General features: G+C 52.0%; 5 protein-coding genes across 5 annotated transcripts; all 5 read right to left on the bottom strand.

The window, feature by feature from the left end:
• Positions 1-203: 203 nt before the first annotated feature.
• On the bottom strand, positions 204-2,298 carry NCU08836 (hypothetical protein; the record flags this gene model as incomplete). The annotated part of the gene is made up of 3 exons (XM_956954.2): positions 204-1,732; positions 1,800-1,845; positions 1,918-2,298. The coding sequence occupies 3 exons, from the start codon at positions 2,296-2,298 to the stop codon at positions 204-206; spliced, it is 1,956 nt and encodes a 651-aa protein (XP_962047.2).
• A 1,019-nt stretch (positions 2,299-3,317) lies between these two features.
• On the bottom strand, positions 3,318-5,222 carry NCU08837 (hypothetical protein; the record flags this gene model as incomplete). The annotated part of the gene is made up of 2 exons (XM_956955.1): positions 3,318-4,331; positions 4,815-5,222. The coding sequence occupies 2 exons, from the start codon at positions 5,220-5,222 to the stop codon at positions 3,318-3,320; spliced, it is 1,422 nt and encodes a 473-aa protein (XP_962048.1).
• An 806-nt stretch (positions 5,223-6,028) lies between these two features.
• On the bottom strand, positions 6,029-7,916 carry NCU08838 (hypothetical protein; the record flags this gene model as incomplete). The annotated part of the gene is made up of 3 exons (XM_956956.1): positions 6,029-7,164; positions 7,359-7,368; positions 7,518-7,916. The coding sequence occupies 3 exons, from the start codon at positions 7,914-7,916 to the stop codon at positions 6,029-6,031; spliced, it is 1,545 nt and encodes a 514-aa protein (XP_962049.1).
• A 461-nt stretch (positions 7,917-8,377) lies between these two features.
• On the bottom strand, positions 8,378-11,184 carry NCU08839 (hypothetical protein). Its single transcript, XM_956957.2, has 3 exons — positions 10,120-11,184; positions 10,006-10,045; positions 8,378-9,931 (listed from the first exon to the last, which is right to left on the bottom strand). The coding sequence occupies exons 1-3, from the start codon at positions 10,525-10,527 to the stop codon at positions 8,586-8,588; spliced, it is 1,794 nt and encodes a 597-aa protein (XP_962050.2). The 5' UTR covers positions 10,528-11,184; the 3' UTR covers positions 8,378-8,585.
• A 964-nt stretch (positions 11,185-12,148) lies between these two features.
• NCU08840 (chromatin remodeling complex subunit) lies at positions 12,149-15,494 on the bottom strand. The gene is made up of 3 exons (XM_956958.2): positions 14,895-15,494; positions 12,945-14,823; positions 12,149-12,867 (listed from the first exon to the last, which is right to left on the bottom strand). The coding sequence occupies exons 1-3, from the start codon at positions 15,220-15,222 to the stop codon at positions 12,819-12,821; spliced, it is 2,256 nt and encodes a 751-aa protein (XP_962051.1). The 5' UTR covers positions 15,223-15,494; the 3' UTR covers positions 12,149-12,818.
• Positions 15,495-15,995: the final 501 nt, after the last annotated feature.

Here is a 15,995-nt window from a genome sequence, read left to right as displayed (position 1 = left end):
GCTCATACATTGTACACAAGTAATTAATCCAACAATTTCAGCCATGGACCGGTTTCCATCATAGCCCTCGCATCCTTTCCACTATGGGTACTTGGCACCAGGTCTTAACATCATCCTACTTTCCACACTTGGTACAACATATCTTCTCATTGCCCTCGAATATTTCTGGACATGGTTCGAACATCGACGTACCGTCAAGGTCCTTATTGATGCTTCTGTAAATCCCACAGCACGTCATCCAGCAGAAGTCTACTCATTATGTTTGGGCTCCGCTTCAGCTTTCTTCTGTAGCTTTCTCCCTTTCTTGTCAGCTTCTTCAGCTCTCGCTTCGCTTTCTTCTTGATCTTCCTCATCTCTTTCAACCACTGCCTGTGCTGCTTCTCAATAGCTCTCAACTCTTGTCGTGCCCGTTTTGACTCGTTTGCCAAACGTTCGAAGTCCCGCTTCAGCTTGGCCACATTTTGGTCAGAATTTTGGATTCTGGCCCTGATTGCTGAAGGAGATTTACTGGTGGCGGCAGTTTCATTATTGGCGAAAGAACCAGCAGCAGTTCGAGCACCGGAAGTTGGCGATGGGGATGCGCTGGCTGAAGCAGCAGGAGAGGAGGCATCAGCTGAACTAACAGCAGGTGTGCACTTCACAGTCGGTTGAGGGTCGACGCCGTTAGCAAGCTTATCAGCAATGAATGGAGTATATCTCGCCTCATCTTCAATGATATGTTCGAATCGGACGGAAACCGGCGAGTCCGGCTGAAGAGATAAGTCAGGAGGCAGGAAGAGAGTCTTTTTTCGAGTCGCGACCTGTTTATGTTGTTGCTGTTTCTTCTGTGTCTGTCCCTTCCAAGTAAATGCTATAGCCGGGAGTGGAACAGGCGTATGACTCTGTGGAACGGATGCATTGATCCGCACAGTTTGTTGTTGTTCCTTCCAAGCAAATGCTATAGCCGGGAGTGGAACAGGCGTATGACTCTGTGGAACAGGTGCGCTCATCCGCACATTTGCAGTTTTTGGTCGAATCGGCTGGGTTGAAGGAATGGAAGGAGGGGGCCAACTCCGCGATTCGATAGACACCTGTTGTCCATTGGTTTTATGAGAGGTAGGTTGACATTTCGGTTGCTGATAATGAGGAGAGTATGAGGCTTCTTCTTTGCCGAAGAGCTGGTTAGGAGATGAAAGATCGGATAAGGAATATATTGAAGACACGTCGGAGGAAGAACAATGGCTGGTACTGCGGGTTTTGTTATCGAGTTGTTTGTCACCGACGTCTCCGTGGCTTAATGAACCTCGCTCTTCATCTTTGAATATAGTCTGAAAAGAGTCTTGGCCAACTTGTCTTGCCGGTTGAGTTACCGCTGGAGTAACGGTTGTGTTGACAGGAACAGCCGGCTGAACCTTTTTCTTCTCAGAGTATTTTTCGACTCCCCACTCAGCTCTGTCCTCGCAGATATAGCACTGGCCATCTTGGATCGGTTGCCTTACTCGCTTGACGGCGCCAACGCAGGCGGTGTGTATTGCTCTTCCACATTGATTGCATGTGACGTATGTCGTACTGAATATTGAATCTCGAAGTTCTTTAAAGCAGATAGTGCATTGATCATTGGGGTTCTCCCAGCCCGTGGTAAGGAGAGTGTGGAGGACGTGGCTGTGGCGATAAATGGATTCCAGTTCGGAGGATAGAAAGGCGTCTTGCCAACAATAGTGTTCGGGGCTGTTGAGCACAAAGCGCATGACATCTGTGGGGAGTGTCAGACGTTACCAATAGTATCGTATCGGTTTAGGGGATCTATGAGGATAACGAACATATTATGTGGACGCAAGTGATGTTGACGTATCGAAAGTGAGCGGTCTATGATCCGTTAGTGGTGACCTGGCTCGAAGCCTCATGACTGTGATGGACTGGAGAAGGAAATCGACTTACACCGGCATGACAAGTGCAAGCAGGCTCTTTGGAGAATGAAAGAGTAAAGAGCGCGCCCTCCGCGTCGGTGATGGTAAAGTGCTTGTTGAGATACCGACCTGACCCGCTCATATCTTCAATCCTTACAATCTGAAAGGTCGCGCTCTCTGCCTCCTTCCAGTGCTTTTTGTAGTCGGCGGGATGGCGAGGCTGTGACAGCCAGGGAGAGCGTCGTCTGTCAGATATGTTGTCGTGCTTGTAGGTCAAGAGGCGCTGGATTAATTCGGGAGAATCACCGGTGGTCGCAAGGTCCCGCATCGCGCATTGCTCCTGCAGTACTTCGTGGCCGAGTCCACTCCAAGGCGCATCGTTGGGTAGCCATCCCTCGAGAGAGCGCACCATGATCGTATGGGTCTGGGGAGTTTCTTCGAGGAAAGAAAATGAATTGAATGAAGAGACAAGCGTGATGAAAGTAATGGGCGAAGTACGAGAGTAACGGTTCCGGTCGCAGAAGCAAGTGGCAGTAATCTATGGTGCTGCGAAGGAGAAACAGGCATCGATACCTGTCACAGGTAACTTCTCACCTCCGGACTCACCACGGGTGCACGGTCCCGGAACTTCTCCATGCCGAGTCACCAGTTTACCTGGTTGTAATTTAGGGAAGGAACGACTTCAAGAAGCTTGACGGGTAGACACTTCATTCTTAACGGCACATGCCTCCTCACCTGGCACTTCAGCCGTCAAAGTCCCTCCCACTCAGTTTCCTACCTCCTATCTCTGTCTGCCGCCACTGCTGCATCACCCGCATAATTCCAACCCCAACTGACTGCATGAGCTCCGGGTATTGGCCATCTTTCTGTAGTTCATTGGTGTGAGGGGAATGACAACATCCCTGAGGTGGAATAATTCCCCTTCTGGTTGAGGTTCTTGAGGAAGATATCGGTTTAAATCCAATACGGGCCACACTTTATTTTCCTATTTTCTTTCTCTTCGTCGCATCAATGTGATCCTCCAAGCACGTATAACCCAAGATAAAGGACCACAACTAAAGCATGCGTCTCAAGACGCAAGTGATGGAAGGGTCGCTTCATCACGAGACTTGTGTCGGGATTATCACCTCTCTTTTTTTCAGTTTGGGCATCGGTCCTTGCTACGTGCAATCTTCTGTTCTTTTGGAATACATCAATTATATGCCCATCATCATCGTTTGTTTTACATTTCCACAGTCTCGAACATGTTATCTGACATCCACGTCTCCATCATGACCATGCTGGTACAAGCCGAAACTTAGCATTCCCTACACCCTTCCCGTTGCTTACAACAGCGGACGATAGCTCCGTTCCTCTTCAGACCTTCCCGTACATGTGAAACAAAATCTCCCACTCTCCTTCAACAAGTTCCCTGCCATTGGTTCTAAAACCTCAGTCCAGATCCTTCAACTTCTCTTCGAGCTTCTCTCTCTGATGCTTGAGTCCCTTCAGATCATGCTCCCATTTCTTTTCAATTCTTATGTACTTGATCTTGCGCTTCTCCTTGAGCATCATGAGCTCTAGCTTGTACTCTCTGTCAATCTTATCCATTCCTCGTTTCACGTGCTTCCCAATGCGAGCCGATTTCCTTTCCAGATGACGGCACTTCCGTACCAACCTGGCTACTTTCCTTCTGTGAACATCGGCATCCGTGACACTAGCTGGCGAAGAACAACCGACATTACCTGGAATGTCGTCAGGAGAAACAGGAGTAGCGGTCTGTGCAGTGAAAGCTGCAGTGGTAGCAGCAGCATTGCGAGAATCAACGCCATCAGCTGAGAGGACCGGTGTCGGGCCGGCTTGTTCAGGAGTGTTGGCGCGAGGAGCAGAGGCGTTCGAGTTTGGATAGTGAGCTGAAGGAACAGAAGACAAGGACTTAGCCGGAGCCGGATTACAGTCCTGAGAAACACCCCGTGGTGACTTTTCTGCTCGCTCTTGTGCCTTATGCTGCTTCAGTTCCAGACGCATAGGCTCCGAGTTACTTGTGGGCGGAGCGGACGTGCTTCTTTGCAGGGATACAGCAGATGCGGGAGTTGGGCTCTTGAGTTGAGGGAGTATATCTTTAGACGTAGAGGTTTGTTGAGAATGCGAAGAGATCAGGAGCTCTTGTTCGTTGGTATTGGATTGAGAAAGAGTTGGAATGTTGGATGAGGAGGAGGATAATAATGAAGACGATTGTGAAGTATGGGAAGGGCGTTGGTTGACCCCGGAATTGTCGGTGACTCGGGTGTCTCTGTCGGCTTGTTTGTTGAATGAGCTCGAGCTGCTCACGCCATGATCATCTTTCTCTTTGCGCTCAATATATTGATGGACAATATTCGCTTTCGGTGTAGGTACCCCCGGGGTGATAGTTGTGGTAGTGGTGGTAGCTGTGACGGCAGCTACTTCAGTGGTGGCAGCCGGAAGCTGATTTATATCACGGTGCTTTCCAGTCTTCCATTCAGAGATATCCTCGCACACCCAGCAAGGATGGCGCAGTGTATTCTTTATTCTCACTTTCGCGACAGATTTGGCGCATTTAATGTGAAATGCTCTACGGCATGGAGTACACCGGCCAGCCGGTTGGGTGGCTAGACTCTTAAAGCAGCAGGCGCACAAAGAATCCCGATTCTGAAGACCAGAAATAGTACGGACAGCATGGCTATGCCGGTAAATCACTGTGATCTCGGAGGGCAGGAAGGCTGCTTGCCAACAAAGGGGCTCGGGGCAGTTAAGCACAACGAGGAGAAGATCTGTCAATCCTTCGTCAGTATTGGTATCAGGGTATTCGTAAAAGTCAGAGTGTTGCGGGATGGACAACTGACACATGATGTGATCGCAGTGATACTGCAAGATCAAGAAAGTTAGCTAAAGGGAAAGCGTTGAGTCACAAGCCGTAAATAAACATACCAACGTGGGTTGCGACGGACAGGTGCAGGACGGTACCTCCTTGAAGGCAACAACACAGGTCGATCCTTTCTCATCGGAAAGGGTAAATTCTGTCCAGAACACCGTTTTGTTTGCGTTACTCGTGTTCTTTGCCTTTGCTATTTGGTAAGTAGCTTTGTTTAAGCGCAAGCTTTTCTCTTCACGAGTAAAACGGCTTGGACTGCGGCGCCAGGGGATCTTTCTGATTTCGGTGACGTGCTTCTTTGAGAAATTTTGCAGAAGGAGTATCTTGTTGTCACGGCTGATTTCTTCGCTAGGAATGCCGCGAACTAGGCACTGCCTGAGTAACGACAGGTTGTCAAACTCTTCCCAATCGGCGTCATCTGGAAACCTGGTCAGGAGGGGGTGCTCCTTCTTGTCTTCCATCATTGCTGTCAGTTGAGGTTATCCAGCGGATGCGGGAATTACGCATCAAGAACGTAGGAAGGTAGCGAAGCGTCGGGAGAATGGTGATGCAACGGCAGTGAAATTTGTTGTAGTCGTGCATTCGTGGTCGTGCTGGGAGGAAGGGAGGGAGAAAATAAATCTGCCGCGTGCGCGGGGTCCCGAAGTTGCGTAGGGCAAATAAAGTACCGCACCCTGATCCGACGCGGGCCATTCACTCAGCATGGGTTCACTGTGGACTTACTTCAGAGGTCCGGCCCCGGAGGTGCTCCGGACGCTACATGTTCATCGAGGCCCGAGGGGGATCTGTTCACTGGGCCACGTCACGTCTTGAAGCACGCTCTTGCCTCTTGGAAAGGAGCGACTGCGAGCGTTAATCTCGGAAGAGGTCTCACCTTGACATACCTTCCGCAAAAAGGAATGACGTTGGGGCATCTTGCGAATCAAGGGATTTCCAGAGGGGGCCAGAAAAGGGGAAAGAGCTATCTGTATTCTATCTACTTGTACTTTAACGAAGTTCATCCGCTCTTTCTTGACCGCCGACCATCTTGATTCTGTACAGTTCACAGGGCTCGAAACTGAACCCTTACACTTTCTTACACATGAATTACCGATTACCTGGTCCCTCATTATCCCTTGCTATATAACTCCTCTTGAATGCTTTGTTCTTCTACTCCTACACCTCCATACGTCTTTGTATTTTCCACCTGTTTTGTATCATCTGCCAAACAAACATTACTATTACACACCACTACCCCTCTGTCTCTACACAATGCCTGACCTCACCAGCCTCACTCGTCACTGCCTGCCTTGTTTCGCTTCGCCAGAGCCTTGGCCTTTTTCTCCAGGCGCTTACTCTTTTTCGCGAGCCTCTTCAACTTGCGGTCCGCATGCTCACGGACATACGCTGACTCCCTAGCCAGACTTTTGAGCTTGCGTGCCAACTTCGTTGCTTTTCTCTTCTCAATATTGCCGCTAACGCTGGCACTGGCAGTAGCCGGGCTGGGAGCAGGAGAGCCAGAAGGGGCATCAGGAATAGGAGCAGGAACAAGGGCTGGGGGGACAGACGCCTCGACAGCCTGGGGAGCTGCGCTTGTAGCTGGAGCGATATGTTCCTGGACAGGAGCAGCGGAGTCACGCGCACGAGTTGCAGGGTCTTGAGGGCGACTGAGTGCAGACGATAAAGCACGGGGGGCACTGCTGGCTTGGGGTCGAGGTTTTCCAGCTTCCAAGTTGTGGACAGCCTGCCGAATCTGTGGCTGCTGCAGTTGTTGAATCTGCACCAAAGCCCGTGCCGGGATGACCGGTACTGGAACGGGAGTGATGCTCTGAACTGGGACATTGACCGGTTGGCTGCTTTCGGGCGCAGGAGCGGGCGTACGTCCATGACTGCGACGAGGTGCGCGAACCGGAGCTTCGGCGGTCGCGGCGATACTCTGTCGGACTAGGCCAATGTCTTTGGCAGCTCTGGATGGTTGTTTGCGACGCAGCGGCGAGCTGGCGGGTTGTTTTTGCTGACGGCGCGGGGGTGAAGAGGGGAGTGATAGGCCATGGGGAGAGGAGGATCTCTCTTGTTTGATCAGAATGGGGGGTGAGGGAGAGCGGCGCTGATTGATGGGCTGGCGAAGTGCATTATTGGGCTGCTCGCTTCTGCGGGACGCTCCCTCGTCAGCATCCTCATCCGAAGAGTCTTCTTTGCTGGAGCTTTCATCGCCCTCCTCAGAAGCGTCACTTGAAGAGCTTGAAACATCGGGGTTCAAGTCTACGCCAGCAACAGCACGTCCTGGCTCGATCACCCTCCTTTCAACACGCTCCTGGCGCGAGTGAAGATTTTGCCATTCATGGCGGTCCAGGCAGACTGTGCATATATGTCTCCCAGGTGTCTGTCTATTGCCGGTGACAACAAAAAGGCAGGATATGTGCATCCCTATATCGCATGTAAGGCAAGACAGTTGATTGGCTGGGCCCTTGAAGCAGATAAGGCACAGTCCAGGGAAACCGGTGTACCGCTCGGGCGAATTCAGAGCCTTGAAGGGGTGACTGCCTTCATAAATGTCCAAGATCTCGGAGTCTAGAAACGCTCTTTGCCAACGGAGGGGCTCTGGGACGTTGAGAATGTACCGTAGAAGGTCTGCAGAGGAGTGTCAGTCGCTGTCTTCGTGGTATGCGATAGGTGGAGGTAACGAACACATGATATGAACGCATTGATCAGGCTAGGAGGATGTTTGGTTAGTAGGCTGACAGAGGGTAGAGGAAAGCAAGAGTATGAGACTGTCTCACCAAGTACTCGTTGCAGGTGCAAGTAGGGCGATTGCAGAAAGTAACTGTGAAAAGCTCAGGGGCTCCTTCTTGTGCGATCAGGAATGCCTTTCCCCTGACGCGACTATCCTCAACCTGGACGGTCACATTTCTGATCTTTACAAGCCGAAGATTCTCAACTTGAGCTCGATTCAAGAGGATCGAATAGCTGGGCTCAGAGGGCCTGAACATCCAACGCTCCGGCCTTGGTTCTTCCGGGAGTATGGAGTGGTAGTATATGAATAGACACTCTCGAAGCTGCTTCTTTGTTTTTCCTTCGACTGGTAGGTTGCGTGCCGTACATTGTTGCCTAAGGACTTTGACATTGTACTTCCACCAGGGGGCGTCGTTCGGCAAGTAAGTTGGCCTGAGTGACGCCATTGTCGCTTTGTGCACCGTGGGTGTCCCTTTGAGGGAGGACTGGTGTCGGGTATCCTATCCGATCAAGGAAAAAAAAAGGTAACGTCCTAGACAATTTTGTGATGCGGGAGTTTGGTGTGATGCACTTAAAGTGGAAGATGCGGAGGCTCAAGAGAAAACCCACGGCAGATTTTGTGCGCGGAGGGGCAGGACCTTCAAAGTCCCGGGCTTCCAGTCTCGAGCCAGGTTGCCAGCTGCCACGACTACCGGCTCGCCCATTGCCCGAGGCAAATTGGCTGGGAGTATGTCCGGCAAGCGACCCGATCACTCGGGGGCCATCAGTGAAGGGTGATGCCCACCGTTTCATCCCAACTGCCTAGGACATGGCGAATGGCGGTAGACAACTGGGCGTGGCCGGATCTGAGCTGAATACCCTCCTGTTGGTGAATGGGAAAGAGGAAGCAAGTGGGCATGAAACTTGAACGTGAAACAATGTATATTTCTTGTCCTCGAAAGACAAGTCGTTCTAACGCATACCAGGAACCGTAGTCAAAAACGACATCTACCTACTACACAGAACCAGAGAAATGAAGCAAAGAAATACCTCTACGATCCAGAAAGAGGAAAAAAGGAAAATAAATCAAAGGAAAAACCATCCCCGAACCGCTCCGCTTTCGAGCACTCCATTTTTCACACAACATCGCTGACCGCTCCCTCCTCTACCCCTTCTCTTCTTCTCGCCAAAGCCCTCTTCTCCGCCTTCTCCTTGATTTTCCGAATCTTCTTTTGAACTGTCTGATATTTTTGCGACCTCCTCTCGGCTTTTTTGTAGTAGTAATCTGCATCCCTGTCTAGCTGCTCCAACTTGACTTCAAGCCGCTTGAGATTGCGCGCTAGCTTGGCGGCCTTTCTGTCCGCGTTGTTGCTGTTGTTGCTGATATCATCATCAAGAGTGGCTGTGATGATTGTATTGGCACCGATAAGAATGGAGCCAGGAACATCGGCATTATTTGCCTGTTCATTGGCGAGACCAGCGACTTCAGTAGCCTCAGTAGAGCGGCCTCTAGAATCACCACATGGATTGACGGCACTTTTGTCAGGTTGGGTAGCTGTGCTTATGGGTGGAGGTGAGGATTGAATAGGAGAACGAACACCGCTACCAGAAGCAGCAGCAGCAGCAGCAGCAGCAGCAGCAGGACTCCCCCCAATTTCCTTAGACACCAGCTTCTGGGTGATAGGCGTCTGTTTTGCTGCTACTCGGCTCCCTACCTCTACCCGGGCAGGGTCAGGGAGTTCCGAGACCCTTACCTCAGTGATGACGGGGCGAATCGCTCGCACCTTTGCCTGCGACTGCTGCTGCTGTCTTTGTTGTTTCTGCTTTTGCTCGTCTTGTCGTTGTCGTTGCTCACTTTGCTTCTGTTGTTGTTGTTGTTGTTGTTGTTGTCGTTGTTCTCGTGCCTGCTGGTGCATCTCCTGCCAAATAAGCGCCGGGACCCCTGGAAGCGGCGTGGATGTGCACTTTTGCTGTGCTGCGCTGTGTGGCTCCTGCATGGTGGTCGTTCGCTCTATGGAGTCGGGTGATACAGCCTCCGACTGAGTAGTACTCGTGACCGATCGGTCCGGTCCGGCTAGTGCCTTGTTGCTGGCTGGGGCGTTGGGAACGAGGGCGGGGCCGGGGCCGGCAACGGCCGGCGAGACCTGAGACCGTCCAAAATACTTCTCAACGGCCAAGGCGGTCTTGTCTAAGCAGAGGATGCATTGACTCGCTTGCGCAGGATCGAATTTTCTCTTCTTCCTCAATGCTTTGAGGCAGAATGAATGTGTTGGCATTCCGCACAAACTGCAAGGGACATTCTTTTCATGCGTCTTATGCACATCAAAACATATGACACATCGCTTTCCCTGACGGTACCGGTCTGGCTTGACACGACTAAGGGCAGCGTGACTTTTTCGGTAGATGTATTCGAGCTCTGAAGTTAGGTACGCTTCTTGCCAGAGAAGAGGCTCCGGGCAGTTGAAAAATTTGCGAAGGAGATCTACATGAAGGTATCACGATTAGCTTTGATGCTTAGAAAATAGGTCAGGGGGTAGCGAAAGCCTGATCACGAACATTCAACATGGTAGCAGGGAAGATCGTGTAGGAAGTGTCTCTGGGTATATAAACCAAGTCAGCAAGGAGTTGTGGTTTGAGGATATATTCTAGATGCAAGCGGCGGTTACTTACCCGACAAGAGCAAGACGGTTTATTAGTAAAGTTAACTTGAACTTTAGCAAATGTCTCAATATCACCGTCAAGGTGCGTGACTTGATGGGACGCGAACGTAAAACGCATTTTCAAACAAGCACGAAAGGTGCTCAAGTCCTCAACAAGTACTATGGCACGCGTTGGCTTTGCCGACCTTCCATACTCCGTCTCCAAGGGACATGGGAATTCCAGCCGCAAAGGACAAGGTCTGACCTCGGTGGTATGGGTGCGCTGGTAGTCGAGCAGTCGCTGTTGAAGCACGGACTTGGTACCGGTAACAGGAAGGGATCGCTTCGCACATTGTTTCCTCAACTCGTCTTTCGTGAACCACGTGAGCTTCTCCCAAGGGGTGTCGTCCGGTAGCCAGTCTGCGGTAAGGCGATTCATGGTCTGGTGTTAGTGCTCGTTTGCGGGTAGTAATGAATGGCGCGCGTCGGCAAGTTGGGTTGAGAGGGAGTGTCCAAAAAAGAAAACGTCAACAACGCTTCAAGTCCTGGCGACGGCGAGGTTCCGACAACGATAAGGTTGCGACGACGGAAAGATTGGAGATGTGCACAATCAGCAATAGCGAAACGCGTCAACGGGAACTTTCAGTAACCGAAAGCCAGCAATGAGATGGCACGAGCGGATTATGTGCAAAAGTTGAAATACCGGTGGGATTCTCAAATGGCAGCGACGTTGAGTTTGCAAGGATGATGATGTTGCGACGAAGGTGATGTTGTGTGAAAACGCCGAGGTGGTGGCGACGACGAGGTTGGGGATGTAGGCACGTATGCAGGAAAAATTGCGAGCGGGGAAGCAACAAAACACGTGATTGATTGAGTCTGAACACGTTGGTTGGGACAGCCAATGATGGATAGATTGGGATAAGTGCGGGTGTCGAGAAGCCAGAACTATAGGAAGGTGCGAGGACAACAAGGCTGGGGATGTGGGCACGAATCGATGCAGAAAGAAGTTGCAGAGCGGGAAGCAAAACATCACGTGGAAGGCAAACGGGCTGATTTTTCCGGAGTCCTCCCAAGACGAGGTCGTGACGAGTTTGGGAACAGATCGGGGATAGGTTAGGGATCGGTTGGGGATAGATTTATAATTAATTAAGAAGAAATTTTAGACCAGTTTTCGGGACCACTTCGTCTCGGCCCTTCCTGAAGTACTCTCGACATATGTTAGACATATGAACGACATATCGTGAAGACTCGCGGGTTTACAACCATCAATCTCCTCTAAACGCCGGTCAGGGGGCAGATCTTTGCAGGGTAAGCCCAAACCTGTACATTTGAAACGCACCCAAATTAGAATAGTGGGCGATGTGCCCGAGTTGTTACCAACCGAACAGACATAAATGCTTGTATATGATGGGTTACGGGGTGCCATATTCTGCCTTACCGAGCGCTTAGGAAGGGGATCGACGGTTGCGGAAAGGTGGCCTGCGGTGGCCAGACCAGGAGGCCGGGAGGCCGAGTTCGAAGGCCCAGAGGGTGACTAGGCGTAATTAGACCTAGATCTCCGAACCACCTCCACGATGTAGCACTTGCCACGCCGTTATCAGACATATGACACTACATATGATGGGCATATGAGACACATATGTGAAAAATGGGAAAGTTAACCTAAGGTGAGCAGATATCTTGGACACCCAAATACCGGGAGACTCATGTCTGAACCTCCGAATTACCCTCCCCGAGATGGCTTTCATCGCCACATCTTCCCGGAGACTCACGACAGACTACGAGGAAGCAGAAGTCAACCTACGAGCTGCCGTCAATCAGTTAGACAGACATGTAGACAAGACAAGGCTCTCGAGACCTCGAGGCCATGGCACTTACCACTCCCATCTTCCCAGACACTCGCCAACAGACTACGACCAGGCAGCAGCAGACCCACTCACACCACAGATAACTATCAGTCCAAGGAGGTAGACAAGTCTCTGCCCCCAAGCTACCCTTCGTAATACGACACTAGCTACTCTCATCTCTACCTACGAAGCCCCCAACTCACCTACAACCCACGAAGAAGCAGAAGTTGACCCAAGACATCCATCAGTCACAAAAGGCAGACCAGACCAGACTCTGCCTCAGCTTCGAGCCTGCACACTGCGACACGGCACTAGCCACTCCATCATCCTCGAGCTCACGTCCAACATCCACCATCTAGTTCACGAGCAAACAAACAATCGACGTTCAACCCGCTAGCCACAGAGAGGAAATTACGTGATGGAGAAAGAGCAAGAGAAGGAAAAGAGCAAGAAAGGGGACGTAAAAGACCCGATCCACTCGTTATATCTGCCCGTCGAACATCGTGTACAAGACAAGACAAGGCAGGATAGGATATCACCCAAGCCAAAAGAATAGAGCAACCTGTGCTTGGCCCTGCCAGTCAAGTGACCAAGTTCCCTTTCAACAACAACACTCTTTTTTCTTTTCGTGACGCCTGCCAAATGTAAGCATAAAAGTGAGTATAAAGTGTAAAATGATTTCAAACGACCAGCCAGCCAGCCAGCCAGCGAGCCAGCACGAGTACCTCCTCATCCGTTCATTTCGTACATCTCTTTTCTTCCCTCCTTTCAAGAACATCATCAGCTGTCTGTCTGTCTGTCCGCCAACTCTTCGGCTCCCAACCCAATCAATGGTATATCATCCTCTTTCGTTTTCAAACATTTGACCCATCAAAGTCCGCCTCTACCACCCCAACATAGAATGCAGCCTAATCCCCTTAGGACCCAACTCACTATTTTTTTCGTTGTATCTCGTTAGCATAACTCCCTTTCATCAGTTTTCGCTGTCAAATATCAGGGAAGTACTCACTTATAATCAACCCTACTCAAACTCATATACCGCTGCATCTCCAACCCCTGCGCATCAAAATTGTGTATGCAAAACGCCATCCTCGCAGCCACCTGCGCGCCAAGGAACATGGCCTCCTCGAACCCGTTCTTGGTCCATTCGCTCAAATACGTTGGCAGCTGCGCCAGCTTGATATTGGTCGGCGTCTGGCTGTGGAAGTGGTGCTGACCCAGCTGGCTTCCCTCCGCGCCTCCCTGGAATCCCTGAGCGCCGCCGGGTCCTACGCTGAGGTTTGCATTCGCGGCCGCGGCGGAAGTGGCGGCTTGTAGTAGCGAACCGGACTGCGCACCGCCAGGACCGCTAGCGATAGGCGTCGAAGCACCTCCAGGACCGGGCGTGCCGGCTGTGGGGGTGCCGATGTTGGAGGGCAGTTCGGAGGTGAAGATGGTTGCGCTCGAGGGGGAGATGAGGTGGCGGGCTTGTAGGGTTTGAAGAATGTTTTCCTTGAGACCGCGGATGCGGGCGCCGTTGCCGACGAAGACGAGGGATTCCCAGCAGGGAGGGCGCATGTACATGTCGTCGATAGACTGGACGGCGTTGTAGATGGCGGTGACGATGCGGTCGATCTCGGCGCGGTCGGCGAACTCGAAGCGCTCGAGGCCGACTTCGATGTCTCGCCGGATGCGCTTGGTTTGACGCTCGGTGGGGACGGGGCCTTCTGGTGCGGGAGGGGTGGGGGCAGCAGCGGGCTCGGGGGCCTTTGGCGCTTCGGCAGGCTGGGGCGCTTCGGTGGCGGGTTCTGGTGCGGGTTCGGATGGTTTCTCCTCGGGCTTCTTGTCCTCCGTAGCAGGGGCGTCCGGTTTTTGCTCCTCAGTCTTGGCTTCATCCTTCTTTTCTTCATCCTTCTTCTCGGCTCCTTCCGCTGGTGGTGCCGCGGGCGCATCAGCCATCTCAACATCCTTAGCACCCTCTGTCGTCGCTGGTACATGCTGTGCGGCCGGTGCCGGTGCCGGTGCTGGCGGAGCAGGCTGAACAATCGGGACCTCCTCGGTAACGTACTCCTCAAAGTGGAAAACGTTCTTCACCCTCTTAGAGTTGGGCAACCTCATCGCTCTATTCGCCTCCGCCTCTTTATCCTTGCCCTTCTTCTTCGCCTTCTCCTGCTTCTCCTTCTCTTTCTTGGCCAAGAACTCCCTGGTCTGACCTGTGGCCACGATATTCGCAACGTCGAGCACACCCTCATCATCCACCAAGTTTCCTTCAGCGTCGTAGATCGGTTCGTCAGCAACCGGCTCGACAATCTTCGGTCCTTCTGTCGTAGTGCCCGAAGCCGCTGCAGCGGCCGCCGCTCCGGTAGTAGTAGTAGCAACCGCAGCAACAGGGACATCCTCGGTAGGGAGATCCATCAGCTTGGGCTTGTCCGGCGCATAAGGCAGCACTTCGCAGATGTTACTCTTCTTCAGTTGCTCGGCCATGTCGCGGTTGAACCCATTGATCTTATCCTTCAATAGCTGCTGCAGTTTCCGTGTGAAGACCTCTCCACCGCTGATTTCCCTTTCCTCTTCTGCGCTGTTCTCTGGCCATCCCGCCCCAACATCCCTATGCGCCACGATCCTGCTGTCGTAGATACACGTCACGTCGACCTTCTCAAACCCGATATCGACAACAGTCATGTTGGGCCACTTGAGGCCGTACTGCGTCGCAATGGCGGAGTTGATCAGACACAGGGCGGGTGTCTTGGTCTTTTCGAATATGTAACGAGCCAAGGTTTCGCAGTCTGGGCGTGTCCATTGCGGGGAGGCCATGAGCATTATGGGCGTGTTGTGGTAGGTGGTGGTCAGGCTAGAGTGGACGTGTTCGAGGAAGGCGAGGAAGGCGTCCATTACGACGATGTGGCCGCCTGTGTGCATGGTTCTGTCAGTCCCTTTCCACTCCCTCCAAACAACCAGCAGCAGACTAGCCAGTACTCACCCTGGATAGGATAAACAGCGCCCTCGTCCGAGTCCTGGTCCTCAACATATTCCCACTCGTCTTCTTCCTTCTTCTCCCCTTCTGGCTTTGTTTCTTCTGTTTTCTGTTCTCCCTCGACTACAGGCGCAGGCACAGCGGCAGCCTTCTTCCTCTTGAAAGTATGGTAGGGCCTCCATTGACCCGTCTCTTCGTCTCTAAACATGCGCGTCGGAAAACGGTGGGCGGGCGGACTGAGTTCCCCACAACCGAGCTGGGCCATGGTTGTCGAACTGCCAGGGCAGATGACGAGGACTTGCTCTTCTCGCCATTTGCCTGTCTGGCCTGACATGGTGGGTGGATTATTGTTGACTTTGCGTTAACTGTGTGTTTTGTTGGTGATGGTTGGAGCGTGTCGTACTCGATTGGTATTGCTGCTGCTGTTGTAATGCAAATTGCTTTTGCGATCGGGTTAAATACGTTGTTGAGCTGGTGGGTAATGTGGGAATGTCGAGGGAGTGATGTTTCCAGACTGAAGCTGTCGCAAAGTCGCGAAAGTTGACGGAGCTCTCTCGTTGGCGGCGCGGGCAAGCAGCTGTGCAGTGGGAAACGAGCGAGGTCGACGGGTGGGACGCGCTTTGGCTGCGAATCGGCGAGTTCAGTTCAGTTGCCTGCCCACGCTCAGGAATTGTGGGGAGCTTGGGACGCTGAGCCAGGCTCGCTTACGTAAGGCCGTCCTCTTTTCCCATGGCCCCACTATGTATGTCACTAACATTGACTTTACCCCTGAACGTCGCCAGGGAAACGCCGTGACGACCACGTTGTGGACTAGGTTGTGGTAGCCAGCCATTGTTACATGAGGCTATCACCAAAAAGACAGTATAAATGATTGCTAGTGGATTATTCTTCATCGTCGATAGGTACCTATGTCTGGTCGTATTCAGGCAAAGCGAAATGAATGCTCAACTATGGATATTCAGCGTACCCGTTCACGTTGTTTCGTGCACCTTTTGTTGCCTTCCCGTTCCCAGCCTTACGATTTCCAGAGTCTCCCATAGAGCCTTGCTCGGCGCGCAGTGTCACTTTTCTACTGGCGCAGTGTACACTGCGCGAGTAGGGACGTTT

Source organism: Neurospora crassa, linkage group IV (assembly GCF_000182925.2).
Source record: "Neurospora crassa OR74A linkage group IV, whole genome shotgun sequence".
Classification (NCBI taxonomy): Eukaryota; Fungi; Ascomycota; class Sordariomycetes; order Sordariales; family Sordariaceae; genus Neurospora; species Neurospora crassa.
Note: the sequence above shows the minus strand (reverse complement) of the source record. Positions and strands in the feature narration are given on the sequence as shown.

Excerpts from the sequence above, each read along its gene's own strand:
- NCU08839 (XM_956957.2), bottom strand. The coding sequence starts at position 10,527 with ATGAATCGCCTTACCGCAGACTGGCTACCGGACGACACCCCTTGGGAG. Across the intron at positions 10,046-10,119 it reads AACCGTCTTGCTCTTGTCGG|AGACACTTCCTACACGATCT; the intron begins GTAAGTAACCGC and ends TTATATACCCAG. Across the intron at positions 9,932-10,005 it reads TCCCTGCTACCATGTTGAAT|ATCTCCTTCGCAAATTTTTC; the intron begins GTTCGTGATCAG and ends ACCTTCATGTAG.
- NCU08840 (XM_956958.2), bottom strand. The coding sequence starts at position 15,222 with ATGTCAGGCCAGACAGGCAAATGGCGAGAAGAGCAAGTCCTCGTCATC. Across the intron at positions 14,824-14,894 it reads CGCTGTTTATCCTATCCAGG|GCGGCCACATCGTCGTAATG; the intron begins GTGAGTACTGGC and ends CCATGCACACAG. Across the intron at positions 12,868-12,944 it reads TTGAGTAGGGTTGATTATAA|TGAGTTGGGTCCTAAGGGGA; the intron begins GTGAGTACTTCC and ends CGAAAAAAATAG.